This window comes from Callorhinchus milii, unplaced genomic scaffold, assembly GCF_018977255.1.
Source record: "Callorhinchus milii isolate IMCB2004 unplaced genomic scaffold, IMCB_Cmil_1.0 Scaffold3, whole genome shotgun sequence".
NCBI lineage: Eukaryota > Metazoa > Chordata > Chondrichthyes > Chimaeriformes > Callorhinchidae > Callorhinchus > Callorhinchus milii.
In genome coordinates, this window is record NW_024704744.1 from 2,207,837 (window position 1) to 2,223,262 (window position 15,426).

The window sequence follows — 15,426 nt, forward strand, 5'->3', positions numbered from 1 at the left end:
GAGAGTTAGAGAGCCTTCGACTTTTTTATAGCACTTTATCACATAAAAAACCTCAGCAACAATGGTCAAGTATACTGATTGGCTCTGCAGGCGAACGAGGCAGCCAATTTGCACAGAGAAACATCCCGCAAACAGCCGTGAAGTGAATGCTCGATATTATCTGGGGGATTGTCGGCCAGGACACCAGGGGAGAGCAACTCTCTTCTCGTTTCCAAGCAGTGTAGAGGGATCTTTGATGGTCAGGGGGGTTTAAAACTTCTGACTCAGAGACGAGAGCACAGGTGAATGAGTCAAACCATCGCTGTTACCATATTAATCCTCTGGGGCATCCGGTAGACATGCTGAACGTCTCCACTGGCTGTCCTCTCCTCTCCCCTCCTGTCCGCTCAGGAATGCCAGGCTGGTCACCCCTCTCACTCCCTTTTCTTCAGCTCGAAGGCAGAAAAACCGTGACATCAGGGATTTTTATTCCTTCTTCCGCACTTTTGATTTCGGAGCTGTTTGGGGAGGCGGAAAGTGAAGGAAATTAGCCAAAGTACAACAACTTGCATTTATATCGCGCCCTTCACGAGGGGCAGTGTCTCGGAGAGCTTAACTGTGACGGAGCCTGATGCCGAACTGGGCCAGGAAGGAGACGACCGTAAGCGCGGTCGAAGAGGAAGATCTTCAGAGGGGAAGGACGGGGCAAGTTGGAGGGATTGGCGGAGAGAGTTCCAAAGTAGGGATTAACTAAAAGGAGCTTTTAGGAACGGAGTCGGTGAGGGGGGTATTTAGAATGACTCTGTGGAATGAACAACCTGTTTAACAGAGGAAGGCAGGCGCGGGAAAGGTGGACGATACGAACCGTTGGGATTCTCGGCTTTGTAAAAGGTCTTGAGCAGCTCCACGGCCTCCTCAGCTCTGTAGCCACCGACACACTGCAACCAGCAAACGAGAGTCACCACACGTTTCAGCACAAGGCTCCATTCTCCACACTGTCTGCGCTGGTGCTCGCTCCCCCACTGGAGCTCTCTGCACTAGTCCCATCCCCTGCTCTCTCCCCATTCTGTCTGTGCTGGTGCTCACAGCCAATTGAGCGCGTCAGTGTCCCACAAACAGTCGTGGATTGAGTGACCAAATATATTTTTTAAGGTAGGTAAACAGAGGTGTGTGGAGTAAGGAAACATGCCCAAGGTTTGCCCTGCCCGGGAATCGAACCCAGGTCCCTTTCTTGCGAGTCGAACGTGCTAACCACCATGTTACACAACATATTACCACAACATTCACCCTGTATATGGTTGGTAAAATACAGTGCCTCCACTTTAAGTCATTGCCTTATAACTGGCCCCTACTGTACCTTGCTCACAGAGTATAAAGTACCTGGAAAGGTGTCCCAGTGTCCTCTAAATTTTCCGTGGGGATGTTAAGGACTGACCCACATCCTCCGAACCGTTCATTCCGACAGCCGTAAACAACCAGAGGAATATCTAAGGCTCGGTCAAGGGAAACTGTCCTTATTTTATTGATTGCTATAATCATAATCAAAAGGCAAAATGCTGCAGGTGCTGGAAATCTGAAACAAAAACAGAAGTCGTTGGGAACACTCAGCAGGTCAGGCACCATCTATGGAGAGAGGAAAGTGAGTTAACGTTTCACCTTCCTCTCTCCAACTCTCCAAAGATGCTCCCTGACCTGCTGAGTCTGGTGATGGGTTTCCTCACGTGTCGGACAAAATATGTCTGTTTATCTGCATCGGGTTCTGATGGTGAAGTGAAGAGTCAGTAAAAAGTGAGTGGGTGAGATGCGTCGAAGTTGAACCAACACCTGAAGCTAAGTGTTGATTCAGCATTTAAGCCGACTTCTTGTCAGCCTGGCTCAGTCCCTGTCACTCTCACCTCTGAGACACAAGGTTATAATAACGGTCATCAATCCAAGGCTGTTTGTGGGGCACTGCTGTGTGCAAATGGCTTCCGCGCCTCCCCCACAAAATACAGTCAATCCGCTCTGCAATCTAGAGTTTGGCGATGTCTCAACAACACGATAAGGCGCTGTATCAAATGCAGGAATTAGTATTATTATCTGGTTCCCTTTTGGAGGCTATTATGGATTTTGCCTCGGCCGCTCAAGGCAAGGAGTTTCACATCCTAAAACATTCTCCTAACCTCCCAGTCTGCTCGTTTACTAACTATCTGAAATTGATGCCCTTTAGTCACTGACTCACCAACCAGTGGAAAACATTTCTCTCCACTGACTCATCCTTTCCAGTTTTCCCAAACATTTATATAGCGCATCATCACGCAAGGTAAGATCCTAGAGCATCTTGTAATAATAATTTGATGCAGGGTAGCGTCTCAGAGTGCTTGACAGTGGCGGAGTCTGACTCTGAGCCAAGGGGGGAGGTGGCCGTAAGCGCAACAACAGCAACAGAATTACATTTGTATAGCGCCTTTCACGTCGGGAGTTTCGGACCCGAGTTGGGGGTTGGGATCAGGGAGGGCGGCGGGCAAGGCGGGGAAGCAGGGAGATTGAAAGCACGGTCGAAGAGGAGGGTCTTGAGATGGATCTTGAAGGTGGCGAGGGAGGGGACGAGGCGGAGGGACTGCGGGATGGAGTTCCAGAGGGTGAGGGCACCACCCGCCAATAGTGGGGCGAGCAAGGCGGGGGACGTGAAGCAGGCGGGAGCCCACTCCACTGAGCGGAGGGAGTGAGCAGGATGGTAGGGTGTTAGGAGAAGTCGGGGGGAGCAAGTCCATGGAAGGCTTTGAAGATGAGCTCCAGATGTTGAACTGTATCCTCTGTGTGATGGGAAGCCAGTGGAGTCGGGCGAGGATGGGGGTGATAGGGTCACGGAGCCTGGTGCGGGAGAGGACACGGGCTGCAGAGTTCTGGATGATCTGCAGCCTGTGGAGAGAGAGTTGGGGAGGCCGACAAGCAATGAGTTTGCATAGTCGAGCCTCGATGTAATTGAAAGCGTGTAATGAAAACACGGTCAAAGAGGAACGTTTTCAGGCAGAACTTGAAAGAGGGGAGAGGGGGTGCAAGGCGGAGGGATTGAGGGAGAGTGTTCCAGAGTTTGGGGTGTAGTGGGTGAAAGCGCGACTTCCGATGGTGGGGCGGAGGGTGTGAGGGACGAGCAGGAAACCGGTGCCGGTCACATCATTGAGACATCTCAAACGCTTCACAGAATATACTGTAAAGTGATTTGACTGTATATTCGTGGGCGAAACTCAACAGCCAATTGCAAACAGCAGTGTCGCAGTGTCCCAAACCAGTTGTGGATTGAGTGACCAAGTTATTATTACTTATTTATTTTAATAATAAACCAGTAATTTTAGTAATAAACCGCTAGGTAAACAGGTATGTGGAGTAAGGAAACTTGCCTAAGGTTTGGCACTGCCCGGGAATCAAACCCGAGTCCCCTCGCTTGCAAGGCGAGCGCGCTAACCATTGAGCGACAGGACTCCACAATGGAGTAAGTCGGGGTCTGTGAGTACCGTGCTCGGAGATGAAGCCAGTTCTGCCCCAGTTAGCAGTCTACCACAGCGATGGTGACGCTCAGTTCAACTATCAGCTCAGCTGTGCAATTATTTCCATAAATAGCTGTTGTAAAAGATAAATAGGGCTGGAAGGTGTCAAACCATTCAGATAATTAACGGCACCAGCATGGAGCTGGGGATTGTTCCACATCCGAGACATAAAAATTACTGATGTGCTATTTTGCAGCTTTTTCGCTCTCTATCTCTCTCTCTCTTTCCTGTTCTCCACCCAACCCAACTCCGACCACAAATCTGCCAACGTATACTAATCCTTGGGTCTGATATAGCGCCTTAGCACGTCATCGAGACGTCTCAAAGCGCTTCACAGGATACACCGTAAAGTAGATTGACTGTGTACTTTGTGGGTAAATGCGGCAGCTATTTGCGCACAGCAGTGTCCCCACGAACAACATTTGTACAGCGCCTTTCATGTTGGGAGGATGTCCCCAAGGTGGTGGACAGTCAAGGATTTGGACCTGAGCTGGGAGTTGGGATCAGGAGTGGAGGGCAGGGAGAATAGGGGTAGGAATGTAACCTAAGGTGGGGTCGAAGAGGAGGGTGTTGAAGGAGGTAAGGGAGGGGGTGAGGCGAAGGGACTGTGGGATGGATTTCAAAAGGGTAGAGGGCAGGTGAAACAGCCACGGAGAGAGTGACCGATTTTATTTGGGGGATTGTTGGGCAGAACACCGGGAGAGAGAAACTCTCTTCAAGAAATGTCACAGAATCAAAGAAATTGGCTGTGAAGCGCTTTGGGATATGCTCCCAATGTGAAAGGCGCTGTGGCAAATGTAAGGATTATTAGAATCAGAGTCTTACAGCACAAATGGAGGCCATTCGGCCCATCGTACTGTGCCGGCTCTTTTGAAAGAGCTTCCAACTAGTCTCACTCTCCCACTCTTACCCCATAGCCCTGCAATTATTTCCTTTTTAAGTACCTATCCAATTCCCTTTTGAAAGCTATTATCGATTCTGCTTCCACAACCCTTTCAGGCAGTGCATTCCAGGTCATAACAACTCTTTACGAGTAAAAAAAAAAATCTCCTCATCTCCCCTCTGGTTCTTTTGCCAATTATCTTAATTATATGCCCTGGTTACCGACCCACCCGCCAGTGGAAACAGTTTCTCCCTCTCTACTCTATCAAAACCCATCATCATTTTGAACAACTCAGCTAAATCTCCCTTCAAGCTTCTCTGCTCTAAGGAGAACAATCTCAGCCTCTCCACATAACTGAAGTATTATTATAATTATAGAAATTTACATCGTAGACTGAATGAGGGCATTCAACCCATCGATTCTGCGCTGGCATCAGAGCAAGCTGTTCATCCAATCCTGCCCATGTTAAAAACATTTATTTTAATTTGAAAGGCGGGGCGAAACCTTAGGCAAATTGACTTAATCCACACGGCTCTGTTTACCGAGCCGTAAGTAGGAACTCGGTTTTTGGTCCCTCCCCCAAACTTGGTCACTCAATCCACAACTGTTTGTGGGACACTGCTGTGCGCAAATGGCTGCCGCGTTTCGCCCACAAAATACAGTCAATCCACTTTATAGTATTATAATAATCATTACATTTGTTAAGAGCGCCTTATGATGTCTTCGAGACGTCGCAAAGCGCTTCACGGGATATACTGTAAAGTGAACTGACTGTGGGACGTCCTCCTGACGTGAAAGGCGCTTTATAAATGGAATCTTGTTGTTGTTGTTGTGTATTTTGTATGTGCTGTGAAGCGCATTGTGATGTCTCAACGAGGTGATAAGGTACTGCATCAAATGCAAGGAATTATTAGTACGATTATCCTTTCGTTGCCCTTCGCAGCTTCAGGAAGTCATTAGAAGGCACCTGAGGCTTCCTGGCTGGGCTAAATATATCAGGACGGACATTATTAGATGGATTCTTGGAAGCGGATCCACAATTCCCAAGCAGGGGAGGTGGGTGGTGGTGAGGGCAGGAAGCACCATCCACTCAGCACCTGTCTCAGCAAACTCAGCAGGCAATCTGATCGCTCTGAGCCAAGGGATTAATCGACGAGCTGTGAGAGGCGGAGGGGCGACAGATGATTTTCTTAAAATATAAAAACCTTTGGGTTCCTGTGGCATTGACGGCTACGGTCCACTCCCGTGGCCGAGGTAAAGGGATCAGAGTGGGTAAAGGCTGAGCAAAGGCCCTGCTGACTTTTGTGATATTAATCTGTGTCAGCCCGGCTCGGGAGAGAGTGATCAGGAGGGTTGTGGGTTCCGAGTCCTGTGTTTGAGACTTCTGACCTGGCGTTCTGGGGCAATGGGGGAAAAAGAGACAGGGGAAGATAATGAGAGAGAGTTGGAGAGAGAGGGGGGAGGTAACGAGAGAACGAGGATGGGGAGGGAGAGGTGTGAAGGGAGAGAGAGATAGAGGGAAGGTAACGAGAGAGAGAGAGAGAAGCAGGAGGGAGGCGGGCAAAGTGTTAGGTTGGAGGAGGTGCAGTCCTTTGGGCGAGACGTTAACTGAGACCGTGTCTGCCTGCCCCAAAGTGGTCCTTAAATTCCCGGTGCGTGTGCAGCTGTGTGCGTGTCGGGCGTGTTCTGGAAAGGAAGCAATGGGTGTGGAAGGATGAGGTTAAAACGAGACGAGAGTGCAAACGAGTGAGCCAAACCGCCACCAGTAACACAGCCACACGGTAGCAGGAATCAAGCCCACTTTGCAGTGTTTTCCGTGAAGTGGGTCGAGACGTCTCGAAGACACTGTACCAACAGCCAGGGTTATTATTATAATAAGGTGAGGACCTACAGGCAGGTTAGATCCCCCCCCACCACAGCCCCAGTACTTGTCACACGTGTAACGGGAAGGATACTCAGGAGTCTCAGGGCGGCAGCACACATGACACACGGCTCCACGGTGACGTACAGGGCAGTGCTCGCCAGCACTGGGCTCCGCTGGCGGTTGTTGCGAGCGCACCACTCCAACACCTCGTCCACCGCGACCAGCTCCGCGTGTCGGGTGGCCTGTGTGCGCGGGGGAAGAGACCGCAGGCCGTGAGCCGCGAGACGGCAGACGCCACAAACACCAGGCCAGACCCCCTTCACACCAGGTCCTCGCCAGGCTCCACCGGCTCCCTTCATGGCCTGGCACCTCCCTACCTTGCCAACCTCCCTACCCACCAACCCACTCCCCGCCTTCCCCGCTTGTCCCTCATGCTCTCCGCTCCACCATCGGTGGCCGCGCTTTCAGCCACTACGCCCCGAAACTCTTGAACTCTCTCCCTCTATCCCTCCACCTCGTCCCCTCCTTCCACATCTTCAGTTCGCGCCTGAGGATCTTCCTCTTCGACCATCCTAACGGTCACCCCCTACCCCCTGGCTCGGCATCGAACCCCGCCACTGTCAAGCGCTCCGGGACGCTGCACCTGCGTGAGGAAGCTACATAAATGGAAGTTGCTGTGAAGAACATTATTACAATAAATCAATCCCGAGGTGCTATTCGACAAGAGAAGGCAGTTTCTCTCTCCCGGTGTCCTGTCCCAACAATCCCCCAAATACGGTTGGTCTCTCACTTCGTGAATGTTTGTGGGACGCTGATGTGCTCAATTGGCTGCTGGGTTTCGCCCACAAAATACAGTCAATTTATTTGAAGCGCTTTAAGAGGCCCTGCGATGATGTGATAAGGCGCTGTATCGAAAGCAAGGATTTTTAGGATTCTTGTGAATCTCTGAATTGACGGTGCATTTTGTTGGTGAGACGTGGCAGCTTCCGCACACAGCTGTGTCCCACCAGCAGTCGTGGATTGAGAGACCAAATAATTTTTGTAGTTTTTTATTTATTTATCCTGAAGGGATTACTACCCCCGGAAAAGCAAACCGGCAGTTGACTAACAACCGGGTTCTTACTTACGGCTACGTAAACAGAGGCGTGTAGAGTAATTGCCCAAGGTTTTGCCCTGCCCGGGAATCGAACCCAGGTCCTCCTCCCTTGCGAGGCGAGCGCTATAACCAATACGCTACAGGATTCTATAATATAAAGGTCACTTAGGCCCAGTCCCCTGAGCGACGTTGAAGTCAGGTTTGACTATATTTAGTTCAGCGCCTTTCACATTCAGAGGACGTTCCAAAATTCTTCACGTTCCACCACCTTCTGTGTCACGAAATGTCGGGGTGAAATCTGTGGCTTCTCATAATTCACTTCCTATTGTTATGAATTGATCCCATTGCATTTCTGATCTCACTTGACGACAATCCTCTCATTTGATATGGGACCTAGAACCGTTGAGTTATCTCAAAGCTCTTCGCAGGCAAGTTCTGTCAGGTTAAAAGTCTGAGCATTTGTCAGGGAACGCAGCTGAAATGTCCCACAAACAGTCATGAAGTGAGTGACCAATTTTATCTGGGGGTTAATGTCGTGGGCAGGACACCAGGAGAAACTCTCTTCTCTTTTCCGATAGCACTGTGACATTGCTAATGTTTACCTCGGTAGGTACAGAAGGTTCTCAATTTAGTGCCTCCTCTGAAGGCCATTGCCTTTGACAATGCTATGCTCCCCGCACCCACCCGTCCCTGGACTGGGAGCTAGAGGGAGTGAGTCCTAAAGTGGTGTGGGAACTGAAGCCTTGGCCACCAGGACAGGGGACTCACAGCAGCCTCTCCACCCCCATCCTTTGGAACTCCATCCCAGTCCCTTCGCCTCGTTCCCTCCATTGCCTTCTTCAAGGCCCGTCTCAAAATGCTCCTCTATGACCGCGCCTTTGGTCACCCTCCTACCCCCACCCTCCCTGCCCTCCACCCCCCACCCCCCCCGATCCCAACCCCCAGCTCGGGTCCAAATCCCTGACTATCCAGCACCTTGGGACGTCCTCCTGACGTGCAAGCATAAGGCGCTGTGTAAATATGTGTTGTTGAGTTGGCTGAGTGGTGGGGTGGGTCGAGCGGAGGAATAGGGTAGGAGGGAATCAGAGCGACAGGGAGGTTGGTAGGGAGTGGATAGATTTGTAGGTGAGGGCGAGGACCTTGATATCGATGTGCTGGGAGACAGGGCGGAGTGGGATGCTGGGTGTGTGGAGTTTGGTGTCTCAGGCTTGCCGAGCCCCCCCCCCCCCGCCCGTCGGTGTGGTGAAAAGTCAGCCGTCACTCACGTTTTTGGTCTCATTTACTTGGTTCCTCCCTCGGCCCAGGATCTCGTTGTTGTGAACCATCAGACAGCCCACCGGCACCTCCCCCTTCTCCAGAGCCTCTTCAGCCTGCGGACAAATTAACAGTGGGAGAAAAACACAGCGTAACTCCACGGAAGCAGCTCGGTTCAGCGCGGAAACGAGGCCATTTGCCCCAATCGCTTCCAAAGTACGCAGACGCTGCTCTCCTGCGTGTCAGCCTGGCTCAGTCGGTAGCAATCCAAGGCTGTTTGCAGGACATTGGGACGTCCGCCTGACGTGAAAGGCGCTACATCAAATACGCGGAGTATATTATACCCGTCGTCGTCAAATCGCCCTTTTTGCTAATCCCACTTTCCCTTAAAATACTTTTGACATTGATACGAAAAGAGCAGGTAGACAGGTGTCCTGGCCAACAATTTTATCCCCACCGATAAGATGGTTCATTCACCTCGTGGCTGTTTGTGGGGCCCTGCTGTGTGCAAATTAGCTGCTGTGCTTGCCTACAAAAATACACAGTCACTGCACTTCACAGTGGATGCTGCATCAATAATAATCCTCGCACACGATACTGCGCCTATCACGTCGTCGAGACGTCTCAAAGCGCTTCACGGGATTTACTGTAAAGTGGATCGACTGTGTATTTTGCGGTGTAAACACGGCAGCCAGTTGCGCACAGCAGTGTCCCGCGGACAGCCGTGGATGGAGCGGTCAATTTTATCTGGGGGATGGTCGGCCAGGACACCGAGGGGGAGAGGGAGAGAGCGAGAGAGAGAAACTCCCTTTTCTTTTCGAATAGCGCCACGTGGGATCTTTCACATCCACCTGAACAGGCAGACGAGCCCTCGGTTTAACGTCTCACCCGAAGGACGGCGCCTCCGACGATGGAACACGCCCGATTAGAGGGGGTGAGGTGGAGCTCTGCGCGTTGCTGATAACAGCTGGAGCGTTCTGCAGAGCGCACACAGCAATGGTGTGTGCGCCGGTTGCTGGAATCACCGTGAAGCCAACTCTGCCCCACTTAGCTCTCTCAAGCGACTGCAGCGATGCTCGGTTCAAGCGAGTTGTCAGCACAGACGTGCAATTATTTCCATAAATAGCTCAGGCTGAGTATTGGAACCTGCAGGCTAAGCCCAGCGCTGTGCTAGGCAGGGGCGGGTGCGAGAAGAGGAGAGAAAGGAATAAAAATTGCCTTCACAATGATAATAATCCTTGCATTTCGCCCACAATGTCCAAACGCCTCCAAGTGCTTTTTAATAAACACACACAATTCACGTCACCGTATATTCTGTGACGCGCTGTGAGACGTCTCGATGACGTGATAAGGCGCTGTGTCAAATGCAAGGATTTTTATTATCGTTGTGCAATCGCCAATACATACTGAAGTTGCTGCTGCAGCGCCTCTCATGTCGGGAGGACATCCCAGGGCGCTGGACAGTCAGGGATTTGGACCCGAGCTGGGAGATGGGATCAGGAGGGGTGGAGGGCAGGGAGGGTGAGGGCAGGCGGGTGGCCAAAGGCTCTGTCGAAGAGGAGGGTCATGAAGGAGGCAAGGGAGGCAGCGAGGCAAAGGGAATGCGGGATGGAGTTCCAGAGGGTGGGAGCAGAGGCTAAAGACTCGACCGCTGATAGTGGGGAGGGGCGGTGGGGGACGGGACTATATGGAGTTAGCAGGTCATAGAGGTAGGAAGCGGCAAGGCCACGGAGGGCTTTGAATGATGTCCCAGAGAGCACGACATCGAGGTGGGGGTGGGAGTCAGTGGTGCGCTGGAGGGGGTGGGAATGGGTTGAGGGGAAAGATGAGCGAAAGTGCGGTCAAAGAAGAAGGCCCTTCAGCTCTACGAGGTGTTATCCTGTGTGGAGGGCATTATGTCAATGCAAATTGACGGACAACTGACAAATCAGTGTCAGTTGATAATAATCCTCTAATAATCTGGTATTGAGACGGGCGGCGAGAGCAAAGGTGACCGAAAGCTCAGTCAAAAAGGCACTTTTTGAGGCGAGCCTTACTATAATAATAATAATCCTTGCGTTTGATACAGCGCCGTATCGCATCTTCGAGACGTCTCAAAGCGCTTCACAGAATATACTGTAAAGTGAATGGAACTGTATTTTGTGAGCGAAACACGGCAGCCAATTGCGCACAGCAGCGTCCCCACAAACAGTCGTGGGTAGAGTGGATTTTTGGGAGGGATTATTACCCCCAGAAAGCGATCCACCAATCGACTAACAATCAGGTTCCTACTCACTGCTGAGTAAACAGAGGCGAGTGGAGTAAGGAAACGTAGTGGGGTAAGGAAACTCGCCGCGCCCGGGAATCGAGGCGATCGCGCTAACCAATACGCTAAGGGCACTCCCAGCGTGGAGCAGCTTATCGTGGCGTCGAGACGTCTCAAAGCGCTTCGCAGGATTTTGCTGTGAAGTGCAGTGACTGCGTGTCCGTGACCAGGACACCGGGAGAAGGTGCGCGGTGCCCCGGGATTTCTTTCCGTTGCTGCCCGTTCCTGAGCGTGTAAAACAGGGCGACTGACGGTTCAGCAAAACAAAACATCCCGTTGGCAAAGATGTTTTCGCATGAATTTCACACGGGAGCGACGGGCACACAACGGCCCCTGGTGGTGGGTGCAAATAGTGTACGGACATAACTTTTTTTTTGGGGAGGGGGGGGTCACCCGAGTGTCTTGACACGTGCGGAAACCCATCACCGCGTTTAAGAGCGTCCCACACGTCCCCCACCTGCACCCGGCAGTCCCACAGGTCGGTTGTTGGAAGGCATTAATAGCAATAAATTATTAGTTTACTGATTGAAGCGAAGCCGGGGCCGGGAGTTGAAGGGACGGGGAGGGGAAAAGAGCTCGGTCAAAGAATTCCTCCCGTTACCTGGTCAACAGTCCCCCAAATAAAACTGCTCGCGGACTCACTACACTGCTGTTTGTGGGACACCGCTTTGCGCAACTGGCGGCCGGGTTTCGCCCGCAAGTGACACCGTCTTTACGCTATACCGCGCGAAGGGCTTCGAGATGTCTCAGCGGCGTGATGCACAGGTGGAGGTCCTGCAGCTCAGTGGCGAGGGCACCCGCGAGAAACCTGGGTTCGATTCCCCCGGACGGGGCTTAAACCTCGGGTAAAGTTTCCTTCCGCCACGCGGCGCGGTTTACCCAGCAGGAAGCAGAAGCCCGGTTGTTAGTCCGTTGTCGGATCGCTTTTCACGGGGGTAATAATGCCTTCAAAAAAATAAATAATAAATCGGTCACTTCAATCCACGGCTGTTTGTGGGGACGCTGCTGCGCGCAATTGGCTGTCGCGTTTGGCCCACGAAATATACAGTCAAATTACTTTACAGTGTGTCCCGTGTTCTGCAAAGTGCTTCGGGGCCTCATTCTGTCTGTCACGTAAAAGCCGCAGAATAAAAGCTACGACGCCTGTCGCTGTGTGAAGGCTCAGCGCCTGTCGCTGTGTGAATGCTCAGCGCCTGTTGCTGTGTGAAGGCTCAGCGCCTGTAGCTGTGTGGACGCTCAGCGCCTGTCGCTGTGTGAAGGCTCAGCGCCTGTTGCTGTGTGGACGCTCAGCGCCTGTCGCTGTGTGAATGCTCAGCGCCAGTTGCTGTGTGAATGCTCAGCGCCTGTCGCTGTGTGAAGGCTCAGCGCCTGTAGCTGTGTGAAGGCTCAGCGCCTGTTGCTGTGTGGACGCTCAGCGCCTGTCGCTGTGTGAATGCTCAGCGCCTGTCGCTGTGTGAAGGCTCAGCGCCTGTAGCTGTGTGAAGGCTCAGCGCCTGTTGCTGTGTGGACGCTCAGCGCCTGTAGCTGTGTGAAGGCTCAGCGCCTGTAGCTGTGTGAAGGCTCAGCGCCTGTTGCTGTGTGGACGCTCAGCGCCTGTTGCTGTGTGGACGCTCAGCGCCTGTAGCTGTGTGGACGCTCAGCGCCTGTAGCTGTGTGAAGGCTCAGCGCCTGTTGCTGTGTGGACGCTCAGCGCCTGTTGCTGTGTGGAGGCTCAGCGCCTGTAGCTGTGTGAAGGCTCAGCGCCTGTAGCTGTGTGGACGCTCAGCGCCTGTAGCTGTGTGAAGGCTCAGCGCCTGTTGCTGTGTGGACGCTCAGCGCCTGTAGCTGTGTGAAGGCTCAGCGCCTGTTGCTGTGTGGACGCTCAGCGCCTGTAGCTGTGTGGACGCTCAGCGCCTGTAGCTGTGTGGACGCTCAGCGCCTGTAGCTGTGTGGACGCTCAGCGCCTGTAGCTGTGTGAAGGCTCAGCGCCTGTTGCTGTGTGGACGCTCAGCGCCTGTTGGTGTGGACGCTCAGCGCCTGTTGCTGTGTGAAGGCTCAGCGCCTGTAGCTGTGTGACGCTCGGTGTCCGGGCTGATCTGTACCATGCTGAAGGCTTGGTCCATCCATTGCTGCTGCTGCCGCTCCCCAGGCGTCTGGTAACCGTCTGAGACCTCCATTCCCCAACCACAGGCCGACCTGTAACACCCCCCACACACCCCCCCACCCGGGAAAGGGTTAACATACACATCCTCAGTGAAGCCCTCCCTCCCTCCCTCCACTCACTCCCTCCCTCCCTCCTTCCCCAGGGCAGATCCTGTTCTCCCTCCCCCTCATTCAGTCATTCGCTCCCTCTCTCGCGCTCACCCCCTCTCACGCTCACTCCCTCTCACGCTCACTCCCTCTCACGCTCACTCCCTCTGACCCTCTCTCACGCTCACTCCCTCTGACCCTCTCTCACGCTCACTCCCTCTCACGCGCTCACTCCCTCTCTCGCGCTCACCCCCTCTCTCGCGCTCACTCCCTGACGCTCACTCCCTCTGACGCTCACTCCCTCTGACGCTCACTCCCTCTGACCCTCTCACGCGCTCACTCCCTCTCTCGCGCTCACCCCCTCTCACTCTCACTCCCCCTCTTTCTCCCCCTCTCTCACACTCCCCCCCCTTCTCTCACTCTCCCACTCAATCTCTCTCTCACACACTCCCCCCCCTCTCTCTCACACTCACTCTCTCTCTCTCCCCCTCACACTCAATCTCTCTCACACTCACTCTCTCCCTCACACACTCCCTCCCTCTCTCTCTCACACTCCCTCTCTCTCCCTCTCTCACACTCCCTCTCTCACACTCCCCCCCTCTCTCTCTCACACTCCCTCTCCCCCTCCCTCTCACACTCACTCCCTCTCCCCCTCTCACACTCCCCCTCTCTCTCCCCCTCTCTCTCACACACACTCCCTCTCTCCCTCCCCCTCTCACTCTCCCTCTCACACTCCCTCTCTCCCTCACACTCTCCCTCTCACACTCATTCACTCTCTCTCTCCCCCTCTCACACTCACTCCCTCTCCCCCTCTCACTCTCCCTCTCCCCCTCTCTCTCACACACTCCCTCTCTCCCTCTCACACTCCCTCTCTCCCTCTCACACTCTCTCTCACACTCATTCACTCTCTCTCTCCCCCTCTCCCTCTCTCTCACACTCCCTCTCTCCTCTCCCTCTCACTCCCTCTCTCACTCCTCCTCTCTCCCTCTCACACTCCCTCTCTCTCTCCACTCTCTCTCTCACACTCCCTCTCTCCTCCCCTCTCCTCTCCTCTCTCTCACACTCCCTCTCTCTCCCTCTCTCACACTCCCCCTCTCTCTCTCCCCTCTCTCTCTCCCTCTCTCACACTCCCCCTCTCCCCTCTCTCTCTCCCTCTCTCACACTCCCCTCTCTCTCTCCCTCTCTCACACTCCCCCTCTCTCTCTCTCCCTCTCACACTCCCCTCTCTCTCTCACACTCCCCCTCTCTCTCTCTCCCTCTCACACTCCCCCTCTCTCACACTCCCTCTCACACTCCCCCTCTCTCTCTCACACTCCCTCTCTCTCCCTCTCACACTCCCTCTCCTCTCTCTCACACTCCCTCTCTCTCTCCCTCTCTCTCTCACACTCCTCTCTCTCTCACACTCCCTCTCTCTCTCACACTCCCTCTCTCTCTCCCACTCTCCCTCTCTCTCTCTCTCTCCTCTCTCACTCTCCCTCTCTCTCTCTCACTCCCCCTCTCCTCTCACACTCTCTCTCCCTCTCCCTCTCTCTCACACTCCCTCTCTCTCCCCTCTCTCTCCCTCTCCCTCTCTCACACTCTCCCTCTCACACTCTCTCTCTCTCCCTCTCCTCCCTCTCTCTCTCCTCTCACACTCCTCTCCTCTCTCCCCCTCTCCTCCCTCTCACACTCCCCTCTCTCTCACACTCCCTCTCACACTCCCCCTCTCTCTCTCACACTCCCTCTCACACTCCCCCTCTCTCTCTCACACTCCCTCTCACACTCCCTCTCTCTCTCACACTCCCTCTCTCACTCCCCTCTCTCTCTCTCCCCCTCTCTCTCTCACACTCCCTCTCTCTCTCCCTCTCTCACACTCCCTCTCTCTCTCACACTCCCTCTCTCTCTCACACTCCCTCTCTCTCTCCCCCCCTCTCCCTCTCTCTCACACTCTCTCTCCCCCTCTCACTCTCCCTCCCACACTCACTCCCCCTCTCTCTCTCACACTCTCTCTCCCTCTCCCTCTCTCTCCCTCTCCCTCTCTCTCCCCCTCTCTCTCCCTCTCACTCACTCTCTCACTCACTCCCTCTCCCCTCTCACACTCTCTCTCTCTCCCTCTCCCTCTCTCCCCCTCTCCCTCTCTCTCTCTCTCTCTCCCTCTCTCCCCTCTCCCTCTCTCCCCCTCTCCCTCTCTCTCACACTCACTCTCTCTCCGTTTCTCTCGGAACTGAAATCCCCGGAACCGGAGTCCGGGTTTGGACCGGAAGTCTGTGTCACGTCACTGGTCCCCGCGGCAGCTTCCGGTCCGGCCCC

General features: G+C 53.7%; 1 protein-coding gene across 3 annotated transcripts; it reads right to left on the bottom strand.

Annotated features, from left to right (window-relative positions):
• Positions 1–255: 255 nt before the first annotated feature.
• adat2 (adenosine deaminase tRNA specific 2) lies at positions 256–15,371 on the bottom strand. 3 transcript variants are annotated; one of them, XM_042333285.1, is made up of 7 exons: positions 15,319–15,371; positions 12,990–13,083; positions 8,615–8,719; positions 6,345–6,495; positions 1,360–1,466; positions 845–917; positions 256–497 (listed from the first exon to the last, which is right to left on the bottom strand). In XM_042333285.1, exons 2-7 carry the CDS (start codon positions 13,062–13,064, stop codon positions 466–468), a joined length of 543 nt encoding a protein of 180 aa, XP_042189219.1. In that variant the 5' UTR covers positions 13,065–13,083; positions 15,319–15,371; the 3' UTR covers positions 256–465. The 3 variants fall into 3 exon arrangements, with proteins under 3 accessions (XP_042189219.1, XP_042189218.1, XP_042189220.1); XM_042333284.1 differs by lacking the exon at positions 15,319–15,371 and having other exon boundaries at positions 12,990–13,157; XM_042333286.1 differs by lacking the exons at positions 12,990–13,083; positions 15,319–15,371 and adding an exon at positions 11,788–11,796.
• Between the last annotated feature and the right edge of the window lie 55 nt (positions 15,372–15,426).

What these genes read in the sequence shown, in the direction of transcription:
- adat2 (XM_042333285.1), bottom strand. Translation starts at nt 13,064, where the DNA reads ATGGAGGTCTCAGACGGTTACCAGACGCCTGGGGAGCGGCAGCAGCAG. An exon ending in TGGACCAAGCCTTCAGCATG is followed by an intron (nt 8,720 to 12,989) that starts GTACAGATCAGC and finishes ATTTGTCCGCAG; the next exon opens with GCTGAAGAGGCTCTGGAGAA. An exon ending in ACACTGGGACACCTTTCCAG is followed by an intron (nt 918 to 1,359) that starts GTACTTTATACT and finishes TGCTGGTTGCAG; the next exon opens with TGTGTCGGTGGCTACAGAGC.